The sequence below is a fragment of the Pongo pygmaeus genome, chromosome 1 (assembly GCF_028885625.2).
Source record: "Pongo pygmaeus isolate AG05252 chromosome 1, NHGRI_mPonPyg2-v2.0_pri, whole genome shotgun sequence".
In the NCBI taxonomy this organism is placed as follows: Eukaryota; Metazoa; Chordata; class Mammalia; order Primates; family Hominidae; genus Pongo; species Pongo pygmaeus.
This window is the reverse complement of record NC_072373.2, coordinates 4,041,156-4,068,999: the sequence shown is the minus strand read 5'-3', so window position 1 is coordinate 4,068,999 and position 27,844 is coordinate 4,041,156. Positions and strand designations below refer to the sequence as shown.

Below are 27,844 nucleotides of genomic sequence, written 5' to 3'. Positions count from 1 at the left end.
CCTGCAGTCCTAGCTACTTGGGGGACTGAGGTGGGAGGATTGCTTGAACCCAGGAGGTGGAGGTTGCAGTGATCTGGGATTGTGCCAATGAATTCCAGCCTGGACAACAGAGCAAGACTCTATCTCAAAAACAAACAAACAACAACAACAAAAAACCCCAGAAAGGTTGAAAGGCGTTGATGATCAAATAGAATTAGGGAGATGAATTTGTTAGAATGAGAAATTTGGAGGACTGTGATCAGAGAATCAGTAGAAGATAGCAGTGAGAAGGAATAGTAGATTATGTGTCCTCAAGTGATGAACCTTAATAGAGTAGTAGTTTTTAATATGAAGTTGAAACAAGGATGCTCCCAGACAAGTCCAGGATGCAGGCCATTCTGTATGATGCTGTAGAGCCCGGTCTCTTCAACAAGCTAATTTCATGTGTGTGGGGAGGGGTGGGGAAGGATGGAGGACTGTTTGAGTTTCAAAAAGAACAAAATAATATGGAACAGCCAAATGCAGTACATAATCTTTGATTGGATTTTAGTATGAAAAAAATACCTATGAGACATTTAGGGACAGATGGAGACATTTGAATATGGAATAGATATTAGATGATCTTAGTGAATTTTTGTTAATTTTTAAAGATGTCATAATAGCATTGGGATTATGCAGGAGAATGTCTTTATTTTTAGGAGATATGCTGAAGTATTTAGGGATGAATTATTCTGATGTCTGCAATTGACTTAGAGACAGACAGACATGGAAAGAGGAATCAAAAAATGGCAAAATATTAACAATAGTTTAGCTGGTGGGTATAGAGTTGTTTGTAATACTAAGCTTTCAACTTTTCTGTATGTTTGAAAATTTCCTTCATTAGAGAAGCTGGCAAAAAATATGGCAGATTAGGAGTATGGGGCTATGAGCAGCAATGGGGAGCTCTCTATTGCTAACCTTCCCTGAGTCCCTGAGATAGGTAAGCCACGGGAGATTGAGCAGCCAGTTCTAAAAGGGACTTCAAGATGGGTAATGACTTTAGGGTAGTGCTTCTCGGCTTTTATCACTTTAAAACCTAAACATTGGCCAGGCTCAGTGGCTCATGTGTGTAATCCCAGGACTTTGAGGGGCCAACGTGGGAGGATCGCTTGAGGCCAGGAGTTCAAAACCAGCCTGGTCAACACAGAGTGACCTTGTCTCTACAAATAAAAACAAAAATTAAAAAAAATTAGCCAGGCATGGTGGTCTGTGCCTGTAATTCCAGCTACTCAGGTGGCTGAGGCGGGAGGATTGCTTGAGCCTGGGAGTTTGATGCTACAGTGAGCCATGGTCTCACCACAGCGCTTCAGCCTGGGTGACAAAGCACGACTCTGTCTCAAAAACAAACAAACAAACAAAAACCCTGAGCATGGAAAATAATATTTGTGTGGCACACAATATCTAGTAAAATTAGATGAGCTTTGGGACTCTATATGAGGCTTGGTTATTAAAAAAATCATTATGTTAAAAAAATTTTTTATGTACTTCATTATGTAAAAAAAATTATAAGAAAATAAAACAGAGCATTAGGAAATTTTAAAATGATGATTCTTTTTTAAAAGTTCCAAATGTATTTAAAATGTTAAAGGTGGAACTTGAGCTTGCTTCCCAAAGTGTTACTTTTTAATATCAAACTTTTTGCTTGAAATAGTTGTACTCCATTCCTGATTTTAAAAAATCTTTAATATGAGCTCTTCAATTTTTGATCATTTACTACCAATGAGTAACTGTTCATGCAGAAATGTAAAAGCATTTTTCCCAACCATTAAAAAATCAAAATATGAACTAGGCCCCTACCTATCTCAAAAATGTGATCTCTTAACACGTTCTCACACTTTTTTTTTTTTTTTTTAAATTTTCAGAGCAAGATCCTTCAGGCTGCAGTGCAGTGGTGCTATCATAGCTCACTGCAACTTTGAATTCCTGGGCTTAAGGGATCCTCCCATGTCAGCCTCCCGAGTAGTTGGGACTACAAGGCATGTGCCACCATGCCTAGCTAATTGCTTTTTAAAAAATTTTGTGTGTGTGTGTATGTAGAAATGAGGTCTCGCTATGTTGCTCAGGCTGGCGCCAAACTCCTGGGCTCAAGCAGTGCCCCCAGCCTGGCCTCTCAAAGTGCTAGGATTAGAGGCATGAGTCACTGCACCTGGCCCTCACACAAATTTTTGTAGTTTCCCAAGGATTATGCTTTTTTTTTTTTTTTTTTAGACGGAGTCTTGCTCTGTCACCCAGGCTGGAGTGCAATGGCACCACCTCAGCTCACTGCAACCTCCACCTCCCAAGTTCAAGTGATTCTCCTGCCTCAGCCTCCTAAGTAGCTGGGATTACAGGCGCGCACCACCACGCCCAGCTAATTTTTGTATTTTTAGTAGAGACGGGTTTCACCATGTTGGTCAGGCTGGTCTCGAACTCCTGACCTTGTGATCCGCCTGCCTCGGCCTCCCAAAGTGCTGGGATTACAGGTGTGAGCCACTGTGCCCGGCCGGATTGTGCTTTTTCACAGTGCCTTTGTGACTGATACTCCTGCCTGGAATATTTCAAACCAGCTGAAATTATATCATCTGAAAACTTTTCCTTTAATTAACCAATATAACTTAGAAAATTTTCTAATAATCCAAATGATTTTTTTTTTTTTTTGAGACGGAGTCTTGCTCTGTCGCCCAGGCTGGAGTGCAGTGGCACGATCTCGGCTCACTGCAAGCTCTGTCTCCTGGGTTCACACCATTCTCCTGCCTCAGCCTCCCAAGTAGCTGGGACTACAGGCGCCCACCATCACGCCCGGCTAATTTTTTGTACATTTAGTAGAGATGGGGTTTCACCTTGTTAGCCAGGATGGTCTCGATCTCCTGATCTCCTGATCCACCCTCCTCGGCCTCCCAAAGTGCTGGGATTACAGGCGTGAGCCACCGCGCCCAGCCCCCCAAATGATTTTTTAATCCAGTTGAACTGTCTCATATCAATTATTTCAAAGTAATGAAGATGTAATTTATATATGATGCATGTGTTTTTTGTTTGTTTGTTTTTGAGATGGAGTCTCTCTCTGTTGCCTAGGCTGGAGTGCAGTGGCACAATCTTGGCTCAGGCTCGCTGCAACCTCTGCCTCCCAGGTTCAAGTGATTCTCCTGCCTCAGCTTCCTAAGTAGCCAGGATTACAGGCGTGCGCCACCACGTCCAGCTAATTTTGGTATTTTTAGTAGAGACGGGGTTTCACCATGTTGGCCAGGCTGGTCTCACACTTCTGACCTCAAGTGATCTGGCCACCTCGGCCTCCCAAAGTGCTGGGATTACAAGCATGAGCCACCGCACCTGGCCTCTCATGCATGTGTGTTTAGGGCCACACAACAAGCTTGGCTGCTACTGAAAGGACATATCAGTTACGGAGGCATGCAAGTAGCCCATAGTATGTGAAGATAAAAATTTGGGACTGCTTCCTGGAGCCATGAGCCCTGTCAGTTTGAAGTAGTTGCACACTGGAATGAACACTATGCTCTTTGGGCACCTGGAACAGAAATTTCTCCAGGAGCTCTCTACGGGGTAATGGTGCATTCTGTATCTGGCCTCTGAAGGAGGGGACCACATGATGCGTCACACACTTGGCAATGGGGAGCAGTGGGTGCCTGATGGCATTTGTTGTGGTTGTCGCTGTGCAGAACAGGGGGCCCGCCCTCGGAGCCTGTCCTGCCCTGATCCTCCCGTGGGAAGCTCTGGAATAGGCTGCTTTCTGGGGCCTGACTTCATCTGGCCACACTGAGAGATGAGAGATAAGAGGATCAGTATTTTGGGGTGCCCCTTTAATCCATCCACTTTACAGGCTGAGTATCCCTTTTTCTTTCTTTCTTTCTTTTTTTTTTTTTTGAGACGGAGTCTCACTGTGTTGCCCAGGCTGGAGTGCAGTGGTGCGATCTCGGCTCACTGTAAGCTCTGCCTTCTGGGTTCACGCCATCCTCCTGCCTCAGCCTCCCGAGTAGCTGGGACTACAGGCACCCACCACCACACCCAGCTAATTTTTTGCATTTTTAGTAGAGGCGAGGTTTCACCGTGTTAGCTAGGAAGGTCTCAATCTTCTAACCTCTTGATCCGCCTGCCTCGGCCTCCCAAAGTGCTGGGATTACAGGTGTGAGCCACCAGGCCCAGCCTTGAGTATCCCTTTTTCAAAATGCTTGGTACCAGAAGTATTTTGGATTTCTAATTTTTTTGGATTTTGAAATCTTTGCATATACATAATGAGATATCTTGGGAAAGGGATTCAAGTCTAAACACGAAACTCATTTATGTTTCATATAAACCTATAGACATAGCCTGAAGGTAATTTTATGTAGTATTTTAAATAATTTGTAGATGAAACACAGTTTCTGTACATAGAACCATCAGAAAGCAAAAATATCACTATGTCAGCCACCCATGAGGACAAGCTGGTTGTTTGGCATCAGCATCATTCCTGACTCTAAACTGATAGGAATTGATATTGATAATCATCTTCTTACACTTATTCACATGGAAGTACTTACCAGTAAAAATATGAAATACCATTCATGAAGTGAAAAAATAATGTGTTTAAGGTAATTAAGCAGCACAGTAGCATCACCAGAATACCTGTGTCAGCTGTTAGCAACAGCAAACGCCGGACTTTCAGTCTCTGCCTGCAATGCTGTGTTTTGATTAGAAGTTTACTGTGTATTGTACAGGTTGAGTGACCTTTATCTGAAATGCCTGGGACCTCCAAATGTTTTGGGTTTTGGAGCATTTTGGATTTAGCATTTTCAGATTAGGGATGGTTAACTTGTATTGCATTGTCCAGTGGGTGAAGATTCCTGAATTAGGGTAGTCCTAGATTTCAGTTAAGGCATTAATTATTCCTGATAGATGATAATTCGAAAAAAGAGACTCGATAATCAAGTAACTTTGGAAAATGCTGTATTGAACAAAGTTAAGTTTCACGATTGTAGAACATTCCAAAGACTTTAATATACTAATACACACTATAAATGACCATATAAAACTACATATAAATATTATATATAAACTATAATATTCAGAGTTTTCCAGACATTTTTGATCACTGAAGCCTTTTATTGAGAAGCTCTGGCTGGGCGCAGTGGCTAACGCCTGTAATCCCAGCACTTTGGGAGGCCAAGGGAGGTGGATCACGCGGTCAGGAGTTCAAGAGAAGCACCTTGAGGAATGAGTGTTAAACAGAACACAGTTTAGAAAATATATGATAAGAGGTTATTAAAAATTCGTGCCTTGCAGGCTGTAAATGCACTTTAATCAGAGTGCCATTTGTTTTGTTCAAATGTTTTAAATTATTGGAATGCACACTTTTTAAAATATGCAAATAAAAAGTTTGAAAACTAAAAAATAAAGTTAGTGCCTGTTCTTTAGAGATGGAAGGATAAAATTATAAATTATAAGTTTTACCTATTTCAAAACAAAAGTCAGCATTATACTTATTGGTAAAAGACTAGTGTTCCAGATTATTAATAATAATAATTATATTTTTATAAAATGGATTATTATCACTTTATGCATTAATGTTGCTTTGGTAGTGCTGGCCAGTGCCATGAGTCATGACAGAAATAAGATACAATAAGAAGATAATACAAAAAGTATTATTAGAAAATATAAAATAATCAACTGAAAGATTTTAATTAATAAATTTTTCAGGAAATAGATATATAATCAATAGCAAAAATTCAATTTTTACCTCAAACACTTGAAATTACAGGGCTTGAAAAAATATTTCATCACAATATCTACAAAACCCATAAAATACTCAGGCATCATCTTCTTGGAGGATTGTGTGTGACTTACATGACGAACCTCAAAATGTGTAATATTTAATTTAGAGATTTATAAAGGGATATATATATCTAAATATACATCTCTTAGATGTGAAAACTAAATATTCTAAAATATTAATTCTCAATGTATAGCTGATTGCAATAGCAATAAAACTTTCAATGGCATTTCATTTGGAATTTCTAAATTGTATACGGATTTCTGTATTTCCTTTGGAATAATAAATTGGTATTGATGAACATTCCTAAAAAGAGGCTAATAGAGTGGCAATAAATAAAATACTATGGTAATGGCACAAGACTAGAAATGCAAATCAGAATAGAATCAACAGAATGGACAATTGATAGAATTAATCTCAATCACATAAAAGACGATAATACACGATAAAGTGCAAGGAAAGGAATCAAGCACTTGGTAAATTAGGAAAAGCTAATCTTTCACTTTGAATCACATCAAAATAAACTTCAGATGAATTACTCAGTGTGTTGTCCAGTGTCAAAAACAAAAAACAAAGAACAAACAATCAAAAAAACCACAGTAAATCTATCTGTAAATTGTTGAAGAAAATAGAATTAAATATTTGCCAGACCTCGAGAAAAAGGGTGATTTTTCTTTGTCTCCCTCTTGGGCCTTTCAAAGGATAAGTTTCTAAACTTTAAAGTATGAGAAGAAATCTCAACAGATGTGACTACCTAAAAATAAAGGATAATGCACTTTTAAAACGACCTTAAATTTAAAAACCAAACAGCTTTGTGCAGTGGCAGTGTTGTAACCAGAGAGATTTTCCCAAGATACTGTTATGGCTAATAAGAACCTAGCTAGTTCAAGTGTGTTCAACTCGTTGAATTTCAGTAAGATAAGACAAGTGTACAAAGATGAACTGGGCAGGATTGTTCAATAAAGAATTGATTATTGATTATAATAATGAAAAATCAGAAACAACCTAAACATCCACAATTGGAGGGTTGATTAATTACATTTTGATAAAGCTCTATAATGGAATATCAGGCAGTCACTAAAAATAATAAGGTAATGAATATTTTTGAGAATGGAAGATCCAATTTATTGCTGAGTGAGAAATTAGATTAGAGAACAACATTAAAAGTAGTTAACTCTGGGCCAGGCGCGGAGGCTCACACCTGTAATCCCAGCACTTTGGGAGGCTGAGGCAGGTGGATCATTTGAGGTCAGGAGTTTGAGACCAGTCTGGCTAATATGGTGAAACCCCGTCTCTACTAAAAATACAAAAGTGAGCTTGGCGGTAGTGGTGCACACCTGTAATCCCAGCTACTCCAGAGACTGAGGCAGGAAAATCTCTTGAGCCTGGGAGGTGGAGGTTGTGGTGAGTTGAGATCATGCCACTGCACTCCAGCCTGGGCGACATGGCAAGACTCCATCTCAAAAAAAAAAAAAAAAGACAAAAAAAAAAAAGAAAAAAAGAAACGAGTAGTTAACTCTGGGTAGAATTTGAAGTGATTTTAACTTAAACTTTCATCTGTGTCTTTTTTTTTCCTCCAGTAATTGTGTATGATTTTGATCATCAGAAAGGAAATGGAGTTTTCATTTTAGAAAAACAAGTGCAAACAACTGACCTGGAAAATTGTTTGCAGTAACTTCAACATAGGGTTAAGTCTTTATTATTCAAACAGGTCATGCAAATTGTTAAGAAATAATTGAAGATCCCAGTAGGGTTGAGCAGAGAACATGAATAGACAATTCATAACATAGAAAACAGAGATGGTAAACAAACATATGGATCATTATTCAGATTCACTTGTAATCAAAGCAGTGTAAATTTAAATAATGAGGTAACATTTATTTGTTGTTAAATTAGCAAAAGTTCATTGCTGTGTTATTTATAATAAAGAAAAAATAATATCAATAAATTGTGGTGTATTATTTTGGTACTGTTAAAAATGGAAGGTTGTGTAAATTATGTTGCAACCTAGAAAAATATAACATTTACATGAAGTAATTAAGGAGTTAAGATTTTATACTGTAAGTACTAACAGGTGGGGTGGGGTGGAGTGAGGTGAGGTGGGGTGGGGTGAGGTGAGGTGGGGTGGGGTGTGGGGAGAGAAGAGCAGGATTGTTCAAATGAGGAAGATCTGAGTTCAGTCCAGCTCTGCCACTCAATAACTCTGTGATCTTGGGCAAGGTGCTTAGCCTCTCTGAGCTTTGGTTTCTTTTTTCTCTGTGGTTGTAAAAGTATATACAGTACCTGACATAGAACCTGGTGTATAGTGTTTATTCAGTACATATTTGTTGAGTGAATGAATGGTGGTTATTCAATGCCATATATAAAAGAATATGTATGAAGAAAGATTGGAAGAAAATACGGCAAAATGATGAGTAGTTATGTTAGGGGGAAGAGAATGTGACTGATTTTAAAATTTCCTATTTTCTACTATTGGGTGGTATTATATTTCTAATTGAAATAATTACCTAAACTCATGCCTAATCTCCTTCTTTCTGGGTGTCCTACTGTATTTACTGTTTGATACATTTTGACACCTTTTTCTTTTCTTTGAGACAAGGTCTAGTTCTGTCGCCAGGCTGGCTTGCGTGCAGTAGTGTGATCATGGTTCACTGCAGCCTCGACCTCCTGAGCTCAAGCAGTCCTCCCGCCTGGGCCTACCAAACTGCTACAGGCATGAGCTCCCATGCTTAGCACAATTGAGAGACTTAATTACATTAGTGTCCTTTATTCTTTCACTCAGCCAAACACCTTGGAGTTGGCCTTGACCCTTTTCTTTCTCTCTGCACCTAACATCAAATTTATCAGCAAATCTTGTTGGCTCTGCTCTTTAGAATATATCCAGAATCTGCCGGGTGCGGTGGCTCACGCCTGTAATCCCAGCACTTTGGGAGGCCGAGGCGGGTGGATAATGAGGTTAGGAGATCGAGACCATCCTGGCCAACATGGTGAAACCTTGTCTCTACTAAAAATACAAAAAATTAGCTGGGCGTGGTGGTGTGCGCCTGTAGTCCCAGCTACTCAGGAGGCAGAGGCAAGAGAATCGTTTGAACCCGGGAGGTGGAGGTTGCAGTGAGCCGAGATCAAGCCACTGCACTCCAACCGGGGCAACAGAGAGAGACTCTGTCTCAAAAAAAAAAAAAAAAGAATATATCCAGAATCCTGACATTTCTCACCACCTTCACTGTTACCATTCTGGCCCACATCTCTTACCTGGAGTATTGCAGAGGCCTCCTGACTGGTCTGTCTGCTTCCATCCTTGTCATAATAGCCAAAGTGATCAGCAGACCGCATCACTTTACTGCCTGGAAAAACCCTTCAGCGGCTTCTCATCTCATTCAGAGTAAAAGCCGAAATCCTTAAAGTAGCCTACAGGGCTTTTTTTTTTTTTTTTTTTTTTTGAGTTGGAGTTTTGTTCTTGTTGCCCAGGCTGGAGTGCAATGGCGCAATCTTGGCTCACTGCAACCTCCGCCTCCCAGGTTCAAGCAATTCTCCTGCCTCAGCCTCCCAAGTTGCTGGGGTTACAGTTATGTGCCACCATGCCTGGCTAATTTTGTATTTTTAGTAGAGACAGGATTTCACCCTGTTGGCCAGGCTGGTCTCGAACTCCTGACCTCAGGTGAACCACCCTCCTCGGCCTCCCAAAGTGCTGGGAATACAGGTGTGAGCCACCGCATCCGGCCAAGGCCTCTTTACAATCTATTCCTCACCCTCAAACTCATACCTTTCTGATTTTATTTCTTACTCTTCTACACTTACTGTTCTCTCTGCCTGAAAACTGTGGGGAAAAGCAAGCGACCCACCCCCTTCAAAAACTCTGCAGTTGTTCATAAGGCTGGCTCCTTCCCCTCCTTCAGGTATCTGCCCAAGGGTCTCCTTACCACAGAAGCAGCCATCTCTAAGACCACAGTATCAACCCATCTCCCCCACCCACGCCATCTCTAAGACCACCGTATCAACCCATCTCCCCCACCCACGCCATCTCTAAGACCACCGTATCAACCCATCTCCCCCACCCACGCCCAGCACTCCTTGTGTCCCTACCCTGTTTATTCCTTCCTCTATTTTTCACACCATTTGCCTTACTATGTATTTTATCGAATATTACGAGCTTATATTTCTTTCCCAATAAAAGTAGCTTTATGGAGGCAGGGTTTTTTTCTATTTTGTTCCTTGCCATAACCTTAGCACATTGTAAGTACTAGGTAACTATTTATTGAATATATATATGAGTGTTTCATATATGTAAGTCATAGTCCAAAACTAGTTTGAAAGCTCTTTGAGAAAATGTCATGTTGGTTTTTATGCCTTTCTTCCCCGAACTCCGCAAGCATAGAATAAGGCAAGGTAGGCAGGGAACACTATTGATAAGCAAACAGTATCTGTTTTTATTGGTTTCACTGTGCCTCTCAGGCTAGGACTCTACCCAAAGGACTTGAGATAGAGAGGCCGCTGCTGGAAATATTCTATCACCGTGATTGGAGTGATTGAGTGGTTCCATGAGTATGTGCGCATGTAAACACTTAATTAAGCTGTGTATCTCAGATCAGTGCACCTTTACCATATGTATATTATGCCTCAGAAAAAATGTTTACAAATACAGTGTATTCTTTGACATCTCCAGAGGAAGTTAAACATGCTAAATGATACATAAATATAAGGAGAGAGTTCTTCATATGCTTGCTTATTAAGATTGCTACTCTGGTTATTAGAATTTTTGTTTTGAATTCAAAGCTAAAGTAAAATAATTTTTATTTACTTTGTCTTTTGCAGAGATAATAGTAGCAGAATTTCACAAAAAAATCAAAGAGGCATTTGAAGTGTTTGACCATGAGTCGAATAATACAGTGGATGTGAGGTTTGGAAATATTTTTTTTTTTTGTTACACTTTTAAATTACTGATACAAGTCATAAGATACAAGAGAGCTATTTTCTCTTTTTACACTGTACCTTGGATTTATTATGCTGTTTTAAGTATTTATTTTCCATGCTCTGTAAAATGTCTTTGCTAGCTATTGCTTTGATAAGTACTGTTTCTTATTCTTCATACTCTGGTAGAAACAATATACTGTATTCTCATTGCCTGTTCCAACCTATAAATTGTAAACTCTGTGAGTGAGATGAACTCTATTTTAGCTTTAGTGCTTGGCACATAGTTGGCACTCAGGAAATAGTCGTTGAGTGAAGGAACAGCATTTGCTTTGTAAAACACATACATATGTATTATAAGGCCACAAATAGGATATTGCAAGGAAACATTAGTAATGCTTATGCGGTGACACACTCCCCCTGTAAAATAGCAAAAAGAACCCAAACAGAAGAACGTAAAAAGACAAGAGAAGACATGAATACTGGTAGGTCTGAAATGGAGGACACAGCTTGGGACTGAAACAAAACAAACAAAAAACCCCTTGAAAGAAGAGATTAGATGCTAATAAGAATTGTAGGCTTTGTGCCACACACATCAAAGAAAGGCAATGAAGCCGAGTGTGGTGGCTGACACCTGTAATCCAAGTACTTTGGGAGGTCAAGGTGGACAGATCACCTAAGGTCAGGAGTTCAAGACCAGCCTGACCAACGTGGTGAAACTCTGTCTCTACTAAAAATACAAAAACTAGCTGGGCATGGTGGCGGGCACCTTTAATCCCGGCTACTTTGGAGGATGAGGCAGAAGAATCGCTTGTACCTGGGAGGCAGAGGTTGCAGTGAGCCGAGATCATGCCACTGCACTCCAGCCTGGGTGACAGAGCGAGACTCTGTCTCAAAAAAAAAAAAGAAAAGCATTGAAACCATCCTTTCAGGAGGCCAGGCTAAATGAGGGTTATTTGATGAGATTGCAATCTCAAGACCAGAACCTAGTAGAGAGGCCAGCAAAGCAATGGGAAGTGGTTTGACAATGGTTCTGGAAAGGAACTGTTGGATGCTTATAAACCAGTGCCATCAGAGCTGCAGCACCATACAGCTCCGGTGGCTCTGGTCACATTGCATTCTGTGGGAATGACACTGTGGAACACCAGGCCTTCCTGTGGGTATCCCAGTAGGAAACGAGTGGGCGGGGTGCTGGAGGTGGTGGTAGGGTTAGGGAGGGGGTGCAGCAGGCAGCCCAGCCTGCAATTTGAATAACTAAGTACATGAATGACAAGTGCTTTGACCTCAGACCTCTCCTTGAAGGGTTCTCCTCCTGGGGGCAGGGGACAGAGGTATTGTTAGAGAAGTCAGGGAAAGTATGGCTTTATGAGAGAGAGGGAAAAGAGAGAAAAGAAACCAGCATTTGCTTGAGGCTTGTCATCTAACACACTACCAGTAGTTGGGTGCCAGAGGCTTCACGTGGATTACCTCATTTTAATCTTTTTATTTGTGGGTTAAGGGTTGGCATCTCCGGTTTCCAGAGACAAGGAGAAGGGAAATCGTTTGCTCCATGTCACACCAGGTTTCTCTAACGCCGAATCTCTTGCTATGCTACACTGCCCACGCTCCCACTCCTACTCTTTAAAGACATCAGGGGCTTCTCTTCTGCCTTCAGGCTTCCTGACAGTAGCAGTGAAAAGAAAATCTCCTGATCCCTGAGAGCAATGATGCCAGGCCTTTTTCGGTAAAAGGGCCAATTCAGTAAAAGAAAACATGTTTATGGGCTGAATCTTTTTTTCCATTGAAAATTAAAATAACTTTACTGAGGCCTTGAGGGAAAGTGGATGTTCTTACAACTTAAAGCGTCTGCTTTATTAATTAAAGATGGTTACTAAGAAAATTATTATTGTTTTTAGCATTAAAATATTGATGCTGAGTGTATTTGAGGAGTAACAACATGGATGAATGTAGCTTTATAATCATTATTCCTGTGTTAATTTGTATATCACTTTAAAGTTTATAATGAATGTTCTCATGTTGCTGGTATCATTACCATCCACTCTTTTTTAAAAATTCGTTTAAAGATAGGGTCTTACTCTGTCCTCCAGGCTGGATTACAGTGGCTTGATCATAACTCACTGTATGTAACCTTGAACTCCTGAAGTGATCCTCCTGCCTCAGCCTCCCAAGCAGCTAGGACTACCATGCCCAGCTAATTATTATTTCTTGTAGTGACAGGGGTGTTGCTGCGTTGCCCAGGCTGGTCTTGAACTCCTGGTCTCAAGTGATAGACCCTCCTTAGCCTCCCAAAGTGTTGGTATTACAGGTGTGAGCCACTGCACTTGGCCACTCTTTATAAATTGGAAAGTAAGCTTTGGGAGGCCAAGGTGGGTAGATCACCTGAGGTCAGGAATTCAAGACCAGCCTGGCCAACATGGTGAAACCTCGTCTCTCCTAAAAAATAAAAAATAAAAAATAAAAAAATTTAGCTGAGCATGGTGGTGTGCACCTGTAGTCCCAGCTGCTTGGGTGGCTGAGGCATTAGAATCTCTTGAACCCAGGACGTGGAGATTGCAGTGAGCTGAGATTGTACCACTGCACTCCAGCCTGGGTGACACGGTGAGACTCTGTCTAAAAAAAAAAAAAAGAAAGAAGTGTCTTTGAACGGAGGGAGAGATATGTAATGGCTCAGTGGGGGCAGGACACAGAGAGCTGTTCCTGGAGAGCCCCCCCAGGCACTGGCTGTTCCTCCCCTAACTGCTTTATCCCTCAGGTGGAGGTTTGGTGCTACTTCCTGTGTAGGGCTGATCTAGGCCCCCTGAGAGGTCTAGGTCTTAGAGTTTTGTGGTGGCTACTCTCCCTTTCCCTTATCTCTGCTTTGCACAGAGCGAGACTCCATCTCAACAAAACAAAAAACAAAAAAAAAAAAAAGAAAAAGAAAAAAAGAAAATTAAGGACGGAGAAGCCAAAAGACTTGCCCAAGATCACACAATAGGTTAGCAACAAAGTTGGAACTCAAGTTCATTTCTTCTTTGGGGGCAGCACTTTCCAGTTCGACTGTGCACCCCCCAGGGGTGGCTCTGAGAATGCAGGGGTGAATAAGGTCTGGTCCTGCCTTTCCCAGCCCGTTTTCTCCATTTGTAAAAGCAGTTGATCTATCTCGAATGTATTTTGGCTGATGATTAAAGTGAAGGTCTAAATAGACTTTTTTTTTTTCAAATTACTAACCAGTTTATTTTACTTACTTCTGGAATTGTTAGGCCTTCTTTATAATATGCAACATTTTATAGAAGGGGATCTAATTTGGCCCATATCTTATGTGCTGTACCACTTTACCTTTCAGCATGACACTAGTTCAATGCTATATTAACTGTTGTCAGTTTATAAAATGATTTAATATCTGATAGTTTAATATCCTTCTTTTTAAACATTTTAATTAAGGATTGAAGGCAGTATTCTGTGTAAGGATTGAGGAAAGTACATAAAAAAGAATGAAATCTTGTCATTCGTGGCAACCTGAGTGAGCCTGGAGACGTTATGTTAACCAAAATAAGTCAGGCACAGAAGGAGAAATACCGCATGATCTCGCTCCTATGTGGGAGCTAAAAAAACAAACAAAAAAACTGAGTTCATGGAAGTGGAGAGTAGAGCTGTGTGTTAGAGGAGAGGAAAGACCGGGGAGGAGGGGCGGGGGGAGGTTGGTTAATGGATGCGGAATTACAGCTGGATTGGTGGAAGGAGTTCTATCGTTCTGCCGCACTAGAGGGTGAATCTGGTTAACTCTCATTTATTATATATTTTCCAAAAATAGAAGAGAGGATTTTGAATGTTCCCAACACAAGGAAATGATCAATGTTTTAGGTGGTGGAGATGCCAGTTACCCTGATTTGATCATTACACATTGTATAAAGTATTGAAGTATCACTCTGTATATCTCAGAAATCTGTACAATTATTATTTGTCAACTAAAAATAAAAGGGAAAAAACAAGGATTGAGTGGTGTAAAGAAGTGTTTTTGAGGCCGGGCGCAGTGACTCATGCCTATAATCCCAGCACTTAGGAAGGCCGAGGCGGGTGGATCACCAGAGGTCAGGAGTTTGAGACCAGCCTGGCCAACATGGTGAAACCCCGTCTCTACTAAAAATACACAGATTAGCTGGGCATGGTGACGTGTGCCTGTAATTCCAGCTACCAGGGAGGCTAAGGCAGAAGAATCACTTGAACCCAGAAGGCAGAAGTTGCGGTGAGCCGAGATCGCACCACTGCACTCCAGCCTGGGCGACAAAGTGAGACTCCGTCTAAAAAAAAAAAAAAAAAAAAGAGAAAGAAAGAAGTGTCTTTGAACGGAGGGAGAGATATGTAATGGCTCAGTGGGGGCAGGACAGAGAGAGCTGTTCTTGGAGAGCCCCCCAGGTATTGGCTGTTCCTCCCCTAACTGCTTTATCCCTCAGGTGGAGGTTTGGTATTACTTCCGGTGTAGGGCTGATCTAGGCCCCCTGAGAGGTCTAGGTCTTAGAATTTTGTGGTGGCTAATCTCTCTTTCCCTTATCTCTGCTTTGCACAAATTGAAATATTTAATGTGAGATTGTATTGTATTAGATAAAGGGAAAGTCTGGTATTGCAAATGCTGGGCAGCTACCAGCCCACTGTCAAAAGCATTATGAGCTGGGCTCCTGCTACTGTCCTTCCACCTCTGAGGGGCAGTCCTGAGGTCTGGAATCAGACTTCCTGGGTTCCCATCCCAGCTCCGTGACTGAGTCACTTTGTTATTCTCTTTGTGCCTCCATGTACCTTTGCCTCCTAGGTTTCATAGTATAAGTAAGTAGTTCTCAGAGTGCCCCCAAGACCCTTTCCGGGGTCTGTGAAGTCAGAACTATTTTCATAATAAATTTAAGACAGTATTTGTTCTTTTCATTCTCACTTTTTCCACGAGTATATACTGGAGTTTTTCTTTTTTTTTTTTTTTTTTTTTTTTAGACAGGGTCTCGCTCTGTCACCCAGGCTGGAGTACAATGGTGCAATCTCGGGTCACTGCAACCTCCGCTTCCCGGGTTCAAGCAATTCTCCTGCCTCAGCCTCCCAAGTAGCTGGGATTACAGGTGCCCGCCACCATGCCCAGATAATTTTTGTATTTTTTTTTTTAGTAGAGACGGGGTTTCAACATGTTGGCCAGGCTGGTCACGAACTCCTGGCCTCAGGTGATCCACTCACCTCGGCCTCCCAAAGTGCTGGGATTACAGGCGTGAGCCACCACGCCCGGCCTTATACTGGAGTTTTTCAAAGGCTACATGATGTGCAGTTTTACAGCAGATTGAACGCAGAACTAGATATGAGAATGCAGCTGTCCTCTGTGAAGCCAGGCGTTACATATTTACATTGAACGTATGTAAAACAATGCCATTCTTCTAAATATACTTTTTGTTTTGGAAAATATAGTTTAAAAAAAATAAAAACTACTTATGTAAACATTTGGGTTGATTTATGATTTCTAAATGAATAAATACATATTTTTAAAATGTAAGGTTTAATTTATAATATGATAATAAATATAAATCCATATAACTCACACAAACATAAATGCTTTGAGCGCCTTGATAATTTTTGATAGTTTTTAAAAGGAGCTCTCAGACCAAAAAGTTTGAGAACCACTCTTGTGAGTGGACATTTTTAAAGCTCTTAGAACAATATTAGCTTGAGATTTAAAGCTAAGAACAGTATTAGTTATTATAATTATTCTACTTTATATATGTAGTTTTTATTATTATTTTAAGATGGAGTCTCACTGTGTGGCTCAAGCTGGAGTGTAGTGGCCCGATCTCGACTCATTGTAACCTCTGCCTCCTGAGTTCAAGCAATTCTCCTTCCTCAGCCTCCCAAGTAGCTGGGATTACAGGTGCCCGCCACCACGCCCATCTAATTTTTGTATTTTTAGTAGAGACAGGGTCTTGCTATGTTGCCCAGGCTGGTCTCGAACTCCTGGCCTCAAGTCATCCGCCTCCCTCAGCCTCCCAAAGTGCTGGGATTACAGACGTGAGCCACCGTGCCTGGCCCCATTTTATGTTCTTAAAGTAAATAACTCAGACTTGTTTTGTCCCTGTTTAATCTGGATGAGCAATGTTATGTTATATGTAAGAAAACTCTCATAAGAACTTTAAAATACATATTTTGTTTTAGAGACAAGCTCTCTTTATGTTGCCCAGGCTGACCTTGAAATCCTGAGCTCAAGCGATCCTCCTGTCTCAGCCTCCCGAGTAGCTGGGATATAAGCACGTACCACACCTGGCTAGAACTTTTTACTTATTTCCGTATGTTCCATATTGATCTCTTAAGATCTAAAGCATTTTATTTTCCTTTTTCATTTCCTTGTTAAATAGTTTTTGAAAGCTAGCTCCTTGAAAAACATTGGGCTAGTTTTCAATATCACTAATTAGGGACATTCTGATTTTGCCTCATATAAAACACAGACTTTTTTTTTTTTTTTTTAAAGACAGTCTCTCTGTATCGCCCAGGCAGGAGTGCAGTGGAGTGATCTCGGCTCACTGCAACCTCCACCTCCTGGGTTCAAGCGATTCTCCTGCCTCAGCCTCCCAAGTACCAGGAGCAGTGAGATTACAGGTGTGTGCCACCACCCCCGGCTAATTTTTTTTTTTTTTTTTCCGTACTTTTAGTAGACACAGGGTTTTGCCATGATAGCCAGGCTGGTCTTGAACTCCTGGCCTCAAGTGACCTGCCCGCTTCAGCCTCCCAAAGTACTGGAATTACAGGCATGAGCCACCGCACCTAGCCACATTTTCACTTATATATATTTTCCTGCTCTGCATTTAGAAGTTAAGAAGACTGATTGAAAATTAAATTTTTGAATAGATGATATATGTACATGGGATAAAATTCTAAAGGTAGATATAATACATAGTGATAAACAAATCTCTTTTTTACCTATCCAGTTCCCCTTTTTAAAGGCAAGGTTAGTTACAGTTTTCTCTAATTCTTCCAGAGATTCTCCATGCAAATATGTATGAGTATGTGTGTGCCTGCGTGTGCATGTGTGTGTGTGTGTGCATGTGTGTATTTTTTACTGTGGTAAAATATAGATCACCTAAAATTTATCATTTTAAGTATAGAATGCAGTGGCATTAACATTACTCTACAACCATCACCGCTATCCATTTTAGGCTTTTTCATCTTCCCAAACTGAAACTCTGTAGCCATTTAACAATAATTCCACTTCCTTCCCTCTTGCAGCCTGTGGCAACCAGCGTTCTGCTTTCTGTGTCTATGAGTTTCATTATCCTAGGTGCCTCATATATAAATGGAAGAGTACAATATTTGTCCTTCCTGTGCTTGCTTCAGCAGCACATATACTAAAATTGGAATGCTGCAGAGATTAGCATGGCCCCTGCATGAGGATGACATGCAAATTTGTGAAGCATTCCATTTTTAAAATACAAACAAACAATATTTGTCTTGTGTCTGGTTCATTTCACGTAGCGTAATGTTCTCAAGGTTCATCCATATTGTTGCATGTGTCAGCATTTTATTCCTTTTTTGAATAATATTCCATTGTATTTATATCCCACATTTTGTTCATCCATCTGTCCATTGATGGACACTGGGTCGTTTTCATCTTCTGATTGTTGTGAATAATGCTGCTATGAATATTGGTGTATAGATATCTGTTCGAGTCTTTGCTTTCAATTCTTTTGGGTGCATATCCAGGAGTGGAATTGCCGGATCATGTGGTAGTTCTGTGTTCGATATTTGAGGAACCACTGTACTGTTTTCCACAGCAGCTGCGCCGTGCTGCATTCCCACCAGCAATACCCAGAGGTTCCGGTTTCTCCATGTCTTTGCCAGCACTTGTCATTTCTGTTGGTTTTTTAGAGGGGGGTGTTGTTGTTATTGTTGTTTCTATAATAACCATCCTACTGGGTGTGAAATGGTATCTCACTGGGGCTTTGATTTGCATTTTCCTAATGATTAGTAATATTGAACATCTTTTCATGTACTTATTGGCCATTTGTACATCTTCTTTGGAGAAGTGTCTAGTCTTTGCCCATTTTTAAACCAGGTTGTTTTATTGTGTTTTTGAGTTATAGGATATGTGTTTATTTTTAATGTGAATGGTATGATACTATATAAACCATTATGCACTCTGCTTTTTTTACTTATCAATATATCTTGACTGTTTATTAATATATAAAAATTGGCGGGGCGCGGTGGCTCACACCTGTAATCCCAGCACTTTGGGAGGCCGAGGCGGGCAGGTCACCTGAGGTCAGGAGTTCAAGACCACCCTGGCCAACATGGTGAAACCCCATCTCTACTAAAAATACAAAAATTAGCCAAGCGTGATGGCGGGTGCCTGTAATCCCAGCTACTTGAGAGGCTGAGACAGGAGAATCGTTTGAACCCGGGAGACGGTGGTTGCAGTGAGCCGAGATCGTGCCACTGCACTCCAGCCTAGGCAGCTGAGCGAGACTCTTGTCTCAAAAAAAAAAAATTATCCTTATTTCATTGTATGGATGAATCATAATATATTGAATTAATCTCCCTACTAATGGACATTTAAGTTGTTTCCAGGCTTTTGCTATAATAGCTCATGCTGCAGAGAATATCTTAGCATGCATATCATCTCACAAAAGTGAGAACTTTTTCTTGGTAAATTATTGGAAATATGTCAAAGGGCTTGACAATTTTTGGTAGATGTTGCTATCTTGATGATAGAGTCTCTCATCTCGTGTGAGAGTACCAGTTTCTTCAGTCCTTCTGAAACAAGCTTTAATTATCAAGCATTAGGATTTTTTTCCAATCTAATATGTGAAAAATAGAAACTCAGTGTTAATTTTCTTTTTCTTTTCTTTTCTTTGTTTTTTTTTTTTTTTTTTGAGACAGAGTCTCGCTCTGTCGCCCAGGCTGGAGTGCAGTGGCATGATCTCAGCTCACTGCAACCTCTGCCTCCTGGGTTCACGCCATTCTCCTGTCTCAGCCTCCTGAGAAGCTGGGATCACAGGCTTGCGTCCACCTGGCTAATTTTTGTATTTTTAGTAGAGATGGGGGTTCACCATATTGGTCAGGCTTGTCTCGAACCCCTGACCTCAGGTGATCCACCCACCTTGGCCTCCGAAAGTGCTGGGATTACAGGCGTGAGCCACCATGCCCAGCCTAATTTTCATTTTCTAAATTAGAACATCTTTCATATCTCTTAAAACTATTTATTTCCTTTTGTTTGACCTGACAGTGTATGATTTTTCCCCATTTTTTCCCACTGAATTATTGATCTTTTTCTATATGAAAGATCTCAGCATTAGTCATGATGTGTATGTCATCTGTCTTTTCACTGTACTTTTACTTTCTGGCATGCAGATTTTTTTAAAATTTAGTCAAATTACACACCTTTGGAGTATGTATTCAATTTTTGGAAACAAACAAATGTCATTTAGAGTAGTTTTAGTAGAATAAATTTAGGTTCCCCTAAATAAAGCTAATTTGGTGGGGAAAAAATACACTCACAAGGAGTGCCTCTAAGGTAAAGAAGATAATTTTTCCATGTAGCTGATAAATTTAATTTGAAAGTGACTCTAATCTTATTCACAAACAAATCCAGTTTTTTGTAATCTAATGGAATAAAAGTACACCTTAAGTCAGTAGAGTCAGTTGCTGGCTCTATCATATATTTTCTATGTGTCACCCTCTTTTTATTTCATTTTTCTTATCTATAAAATTGAAATAAAAATGCCAGCACCACTTAAGCCACAAGAGTATAAGAATATCAAATAAAAAATATCAACTTACTTTTTTTAACACTCCATTCTAATCAATTTCAGAACAGGTTGATACTCAAGAATTTGGTGAGCTAAGATGAGATGGGGCCCAATCCTGGAATAAAAGTGCCAATCTTTCCCCTTTCCCAAGCCACACCCATCTGTCCTTTTCCTATGCTTCAGTGCCTTTACAGTGCGACCTTATTTTTAGTATTCCAGACTATTCTGTGTGATATGGTTTTGCTGTGTCCCCACCCAGATCTCATCTTGAATTGTGGCTGCCATTATCCCCATGTGTTGTGGGAGGGACCCGGTAAGAGGTAATTGAATCACAGAGGCAGGTTTTTCCCATGCTGTTCTTGTGATAGTGAATAAGATGATTTTATAAAGGGCAGCTCCCCTGCAGACGGTCTCTTTCCTGCCGCCATGTAAGATGTGCCTCTGCTCCTCCTTCGCCTTCCACCATAATTGTGAGGCCTCCCCAGCCACGTGGAACTGTGAATCCATGAAGCCTCTTTTTCTTTATAAATTACCCAGTCTCGGGTATTTCTTCATAGCAGTATTAGTGGTATGAGAATGGACTAGTACACTGTGTTTACTTTATACCTGCCGTATCTATAGGAGATTTTCCCTAATATTTTCTTAATCTTTAGACAAATTTTGCAGTCCAGCAGCACCAAGTATCCACTTGCTAATACAGTGAGTCTCTTTTTTCATTGCTTCCATCTTCAACTCAATATAAGTCTCTGAGGCTCTTGGTATCCAATATTTATTTCTTTTACTGATAGGGAGACTTCAGCTTCATTAGCAATTGGCAGGAACCTTGAGTGTACTAGGTCCTGTCTAAAATTCTGTAAGAAATAGTAACAAGAACTTATTTGTAATGGATTAGAAATAACTTTTCCTAGGAGCACTGGAGGCACCATAAATATTACTTTTACTTCTTCACATATAGTGCTGTTTTTGAAGAGATATTAAAACAACATTTCGCAATTCATGTTTATCAGGTAGTAAAAAGTGTGAGCAGTGTGGAGAGATTGCATGGACAGTTTCCCCAAGACAGTTATTATCTGAGAAAGCTGGAAGCTACTCAGAGAGCTTTATAAAAACTGTTATCAATACTGGGTCTGCATTTGTGCAATGGAAAAACATGGAAGAGGAACGGGAATTGCTGGGTCCACACACCCCTCAATAAGAAATGAATTGTAAAAACAGGTTTATTCATGCAGTGATTGTTCACATGTATGAATGAAGTGAATGATGAACTAAGACTACATGTGTAACTTGGATAAATCTCAAAAAACAACGCTGAGTTTAAAAAATTACAAAAGGACGGAAACATAGTAACATATATATACACTTTAAATACACAAAATAATAGTAAATATTGTTTATGAATACAAAGATATGCATGGAAATGATAAGCATTATCCTCAGAATAGTGGTGTGATTGCATCTGAAGATGAAAGGAGAAGGGATGAGGAGTGGAATGTTAGCTGTTTCTGCAATGCTTTCTTGTCAGGAAAAAAATTCTGAAGAAAATGTGGCAAGACGTTAACATCTGTTAAATCTTGGTATTGGCTGTCGTATTTTTTCCTGTACTTTTCTCTGAAATACTTTACAACTACACATAAAAATAAATATTTTTAAAAGAGTGATTTATATCTTATCTCTTTACCATCTCACTTTGTAGTTGCTTTGTTAAAAATTGGTTTGCTTATCATGGTCCTTTTGATGAACTGGGATTAAAGAAAAGAGTCAAAGAGAATTTTTTAAAGTCATTCCGAATTCTACTTCCTGAAATAATAATTTTTAATGTTAGACTACTATTATTCTAGAGCTCTTTCTATCCCTGTGTAATAAAATAAATGGATAGAAGGGTGGGACATTAATGAGAAAGGAAGAAGGAGGAAAGGAAAGGAAGGAAAAAGATATTGAAGAAAAAATCTAGGATATAATCTTCATGTGGGAAGGACTTACTTTAATTTTACTTGAATGGGACAAAAGAAAAAAAATTAAGTTGAAGAAATTGTGGAATCTCAAATGTTTGTTAGCCATAAGAGATGATATTTATTTCAAGTTCAGAAAAGATTTTGAGAAAAACATTAAGAGACTGTAGTCCTTGTGTGTTTTTTTAAACTATCTATTTCAAATATAAAAAGCGTCAGTTGATTCCTTGCTGTGAAAGATAAGGACATTAGCACTTCCAAAATTCGGTCTACATTTTCTCTCCCAACCCCCAATTTATCTTAGGTACATTTTTATTTACACCGACGAGGCAGAATGTTCATACTTTGTTTAGTATTCACACATTTTTTAGTAGTTTTGTATATTTGAATGAAATTACCACTAACCACATTTTCTCATTTTTTTCTCCATCCTTGAATTCTTTGATTTATTTTTGTGTGTTGATTCTCTTGTCAGTTTTTTTTTTTTTTCAGGAAGTGCTCATGGATTTTTTGAGACTGGGTCTCCGTCTGTCACCCAGGCAGGAATGCAGTGGTGCCATCATGGCTAACTGCAGCCTTGACCTCCTGGGCTCACACGATCCTCCTGCCTCAGCCTCCTGAGTAGCTGGGACCACAGGTACACGCTACCACACCCAGCTAAATTTTAGTTTTTGTAGAGACAGGGTCTCCCTATGTTGCCCAGGCTGGGCTTGAACTTCTGGGCTCAAGCGATCTGCCTGCTCAGCCTCCCAAAGTGTTGGGATTAGAGGCGTCAGCCACCATGCTCAGCCTCTTTTATCTTTTACATGTTTTTTTTTGTACTTGAATACTTTTTACTTGAATGACATCTTATAAATTTACACAATCATTTCTCATGGCTAAGAAGTGTTCCAATGTATAACTATACTACAATTTAACATATTTCCTAATTTTAGAAATGTAGGTTGTCTGTAATATAATGCTGCTATAATTGTGACTGGGCTAAAATTATTAGTGTGGAACTTTTCAAAGATCTTATTTCTTTCCTACACTGCCAAAAAATAAACCCTGGAAGCCCAATTTATTTTATCTTTACCTTTTCTTAAAGAGGAATTTTTTTTTCTTGTTGGGAGAAGAGATATGTCAGTCATTATAGTTACGTTCTGAGAGTGGGATGGTGAGCAGGGTAAAGAAGAAACCCACTCTGACCGAGATTGGAAGAGGAATTTGTAAAAGATGTGGGGGAAGTAAGATTTGAGAGAGAGGAGTGGAACTTGAGCAGTTACAGAATATGAAGGAGCAATCAGGAAAGGGGATTACAGCTTAAAAGTTTTTGAATAGATAATATGTTCACATGTTTAAATCCAAAGAGAATAAAATTCAAAGAAAAGTCCTTGTAACTCTTTTCCACCAGTCACCCAATTCCCCTCTAAGATACTGGCAACCAGAATACTAGTTTCTAGGGATCACTCCAGATACAAGGAAATGCATGTATATTATTTTCATATACCCTGTTTTTATTGAAATGGTGACTTACTTTCATACTATGGTATGATTCCCATGGAGTGGGGTCGTATCTGTGATGAAGCTTGTTTTTATGGCTTTTCCGTAGCGTTCAGGGATCTGGAATGGAGGTAGCTCTCCAGTTCAAGCTTAGGCTAAGTGGCATAAATGCCATAAGGGTTAATGTATTGGAGGACATCACAAAGGGCATGGGGTTGGTCCTAGATATCCCAGTAAGCTATGTTCCAGGCTTTACATATGGAAATTAATAGGAATGGCATTGTGACAAGAAAAATAACATTTGGATTCAGGCTTCCCTCTTCAGGGCCCGTTACTGGCTATTTTAATAAAGAAGACCATTTCTGTATCTTTGGAGGCCAACTTTGGTTGATTGTGGATTACAGGTATCTGTCTGTTTTTGTTTCTGAGATGGAGCCTCACTCTGTCACCTAGGCTGGAGTGCAGTGGCCTCATCTCAGCTCACTGCAACCTCCGCCTCCCCGGTTCAAGCAATTCTCTTGCCTTAGCCTCCCAAGTAGCTGGGATTACAGGCACCCGCCATCATGCTCAGCTAATTTTTGTACTTTTAGTAGAGAAGGGGTTTCTCTTTGTTGGCCAGGCTGGTCTGGAACTCCTGACCTCAGGTCATCTGCCCATCTCAGCCCTCCCAAAGTGTTGGGATTACAGGTGTGAGCCACTGTGCCCAGCCCTGTCTGTTTTTTTTTTTGGAAAAGGAATCTCGCTCTGTCACCCGGACTGGAGTGCAGTGATATGATCTCAGCTCACTGCAACCTTCATCTCCTGGGTTCAAGCGATTCTCCTGCCTTAGCCTCCCGAGTAGCTGGGATTACAGGCAGGAGCCACCATGCCTGGCCAATTTTTGTATTTTTAGTAGAGACGGGGTTTCACCATGTTGGCCAGGCTGGTCTCGAACTCCTGGCCTCAAGTGATCCGCCTGACTCGGCCTCCCAAAATGCTGGGATCACAAGCATGAGCCACTGTGCCCAGCCTGTTGTTCTTATTGGACTGTCTTGATCAAGTGCAAATTTTGCTGTATGATTTCAAAAGTAGGGAGCCAGAGGCTCTCTGAGGATTGGTGGTTTCAGAGAGTGTACTTCCTGAGGCCTCTGGGTATAAAATTCCTGTGGCCTCTGGGTGTGTACCCTCTGTAGCTTCCAGATTCATACGTCCTGCAGCCTCAACCTATTCTCCTTAACAGAGGAAATCTAATAGTAGATTCACTCGAAAAGTGTGGAAGACTTAATGCAAATGCACCACAAAGAACAGCTCATGGTAGTTTCTTTATTAGCTTTGAAATATAGAATGGACACAAACCAAGAAAGTGTTACTGTGTATTCCTGTGGCCCCACACTTGTTTGGAAACGGGGCCCCTTTTCATCATTCTGTTGGTCATGCTCTGTCAGGTTGGATGGGACCAAATATTCTTTAAGTTTTTTCAGTTTGAGCAAGTTTCTTGTAAGGACGTATTTGGAAATAAGTATAAGTGATAGAAGGTATTGTAAGTAATCCAGAGAGGATTTAAAGTATATGGGAGGATGTGCATAGGTTATATGCAAATACTATGCCATTTAATACGAGGAATTTATTTATATAAGGAATAGCAAAAAGTCCCCTCAGCAGCATTCCAGCCTCTCAGTGTACTGGAAGGACATTTATTGCCATTAAGGGAACACCGGGGCTCTCGTATTTCAAGTCACTCTGGTGACTCCACATCAACTGGTAATCTAACATGCTGGTGACTCTACTTGCCTGCTTTTATTTCTTCTTTTCCAGATTCTTCCTATTTTGCTCCTGACTGATTTGATCCTGCTGTGTGTCTCCTACTCCTTTGCATCTACCTCCTCATGGGTTCAGATGCTTTATGATTCTGCACCTGCCTTCTCTCTGTGTGCCATTCCTCTTCCATCTCTCTTCCATCTGTATGTCTTGCTTTAAAACTCCCAAGGAAAAAAGAAGAAAAGTCGGCTTTGGTCATTTGTCAATATTCAGTAGTGTGTGCCATTGTTGAGCAGAGCTCAACTGCATCAGCCCCTCTCTTGCAGACCTATAGAGGGACACCTTATTTTGGTTAAGTAGCCATCTCTGGTTCAAGTGTCTGTGCCTAGGGAGGCAGGTCCAATGGTACAAAGCATAGCAACCTATATATTCAGAAACTCTGGGGAGGGAAGTGTGGATTTGGCAGAGACCTTACTGCTCATCTGATATAGTTACCCCAAATCCTAATGAGGTTGTTTGAGCCTAGTGTTAGGCCATTGCAACCCAGTTTCTAGGCCAACAGTTGGCACTCTGTGGTAAACTCACCGGTTTATTCCCATCCCCCTCCCTGGCAGTGCTAGTGATTCATGTCATGGTGGTCGGCTGTGGTGGAGATTGCATAGTCTAATTCTGTTTCCTCTCCTCCTGAGCACATAGCTACACTGTAATTCCCAGATTCTCTTGCAGATAGAGGGGAGCTGGGAATTATGGTCTAGCTAGACCATGTGACCTAGTTTTTACCAATGAAATGTGGATGGAGGTAATGGGTGCTACTTCTAGGCCCGGTCCATGGAAACCTCCCACGTGGGAGGTGCTTTTCCCTTTACAGCTTGATATATACAGTAGAGTGACATTGGAAGCCATATGTTGAAAATTATGGAACCACAAGATAGAAGGAGCTGGGTCCCTGAGTGAGTTTTCGGAGGAAAGCCATCCACCGATCAGGAAAATCCATTTTGGATTTTATGTGGGCTATCCCCATGACTATTGTGTTGAGCCACTGGAGGCTGGAGTTTGTTACAGCAGTGGCTGTTATCCTTACTTAGTGGCATTATTGATTTTGCTCCACAGGGACCCAAGAAAGGGTTTGGGTTCCTTAGGTATCTTGGTGAGCGCTGTCCCAGGCGGAAGTTGGTTAACAGGATGGCCCCCTTCAGTGAGGGCTGATGGGGTATGGGAGAGCAACCATCGCTTTGCTACTCCTGATAAGCATGACATAAAGAATGTCTCTCTTTAAGACTTCCTCCCCGAATCCCAGGCTGTGGATATCAATACATTTGTATAGATTCATGCGAGAGTTCCAGAGTTTTCTGAAATTTCCTCTGAATTTATTTGCAGGAAGGTAGGGGTTAGTAACTAGTGGTACCACTTTATACACAGAGCAAGTAAACTCCATCTTTACCAAGGCCAATTGTAGCAATAGAATTCAGTGTTTTCTATATCACAGATAGAAGAAGTAACAAAACTTCATCCATTTCATCTTCATATATAGTAAGGCGAGGTGTCTGAGAGGGAGAGGTGAGAAAGACAAGACTGGCATGCATGCTATTGAAATGGCTATGAAAGGGAGAAGATTTGCTTATAGTAGCAGGGCCCAGGTAGCATGGGGATTCATTATTTTTATCTTTAAAGGGGTTAGAAACAAGTGTTCAGAGGTGCCATGCAGTAATGAAACCAGCCCAGGAGCCAGGCTGTAAGTGCTGTAATTCAAGTAAGCTTTTGGTTAATTTAAAGGGATGGTAGTTACACCAGCTCCTAACCCATCGCCATCTTCTGTTTCATTTTTTTGATTACTGAGAAGTGACACTCAAATGTTTATTTTTTCTTAAAACTACTGAGTACATTTTGTAACAGCTCCAGTTTCTACTGAGAGCTCATTTATGCCATATTTCCTTTGCTCATGTAACTCTAAGAGTACTTCTGTTTTGTACTGAAAGCTTGTATTTCTGTCTCTCCTAAGTTATAAACTTACTGATGACAAAATGTATTTATTATTTGAGTTCTGTAACACATACAACATTGTCTTTTTTCTACATACAGTGTGATAATATTAGTTGAGGGTATGTAACTAGTTGTGTGGTGTTATTAGGAAATGAATCTGTAAAGGTGGGCCAGGGCCATTCAGTGAATGATCTTGTTTGATGCTCTAGGATCCTGGATTTCATTGTGTAAGCAATACAAATCCATAAATGCTGAGAAGGGATAAGATGAGATTTGGGCTTTTAGAAAGAAAA

General features: G+C 40.5%; 1 protein-coding gene and 1 non-coding gene across 8 annotated transcripts in view; both read left to right on the top strand.

Moving 5' to 3' along the window:
• EFCAB2 (EF-hand calcium binding domain 2) overlaps positions 1 to 27,844 on the top strand; it is a 161,391-nt gene that overhangs the window by 40,461 nt on the left and 93,086 nt on the right. For all 7 annotated transcript variants that reach the window (XM_054447073.2, XM_054447063.2, XM_054447044.2 and 4 more), the window contains one exon: positions 10,568 to 10,652. In XM_054447073.2, the coding sequence (XP_054303048.1) occupies positions 10,568 to 10,652 (85 nt within the window). The remainder of the gene's footprint in view (positions 1 to 10,567; positions 10,653 to 27,844) is intronic.
• Positions 17,980 to 18,083, top strand: LOC129023149 (U6 spliceosomal RNA). The gene has a single exon (XR_008496694.1). It is a non-coding gene; the product is annotated as a U6 spliceosomal RNA (small nuclear RNA).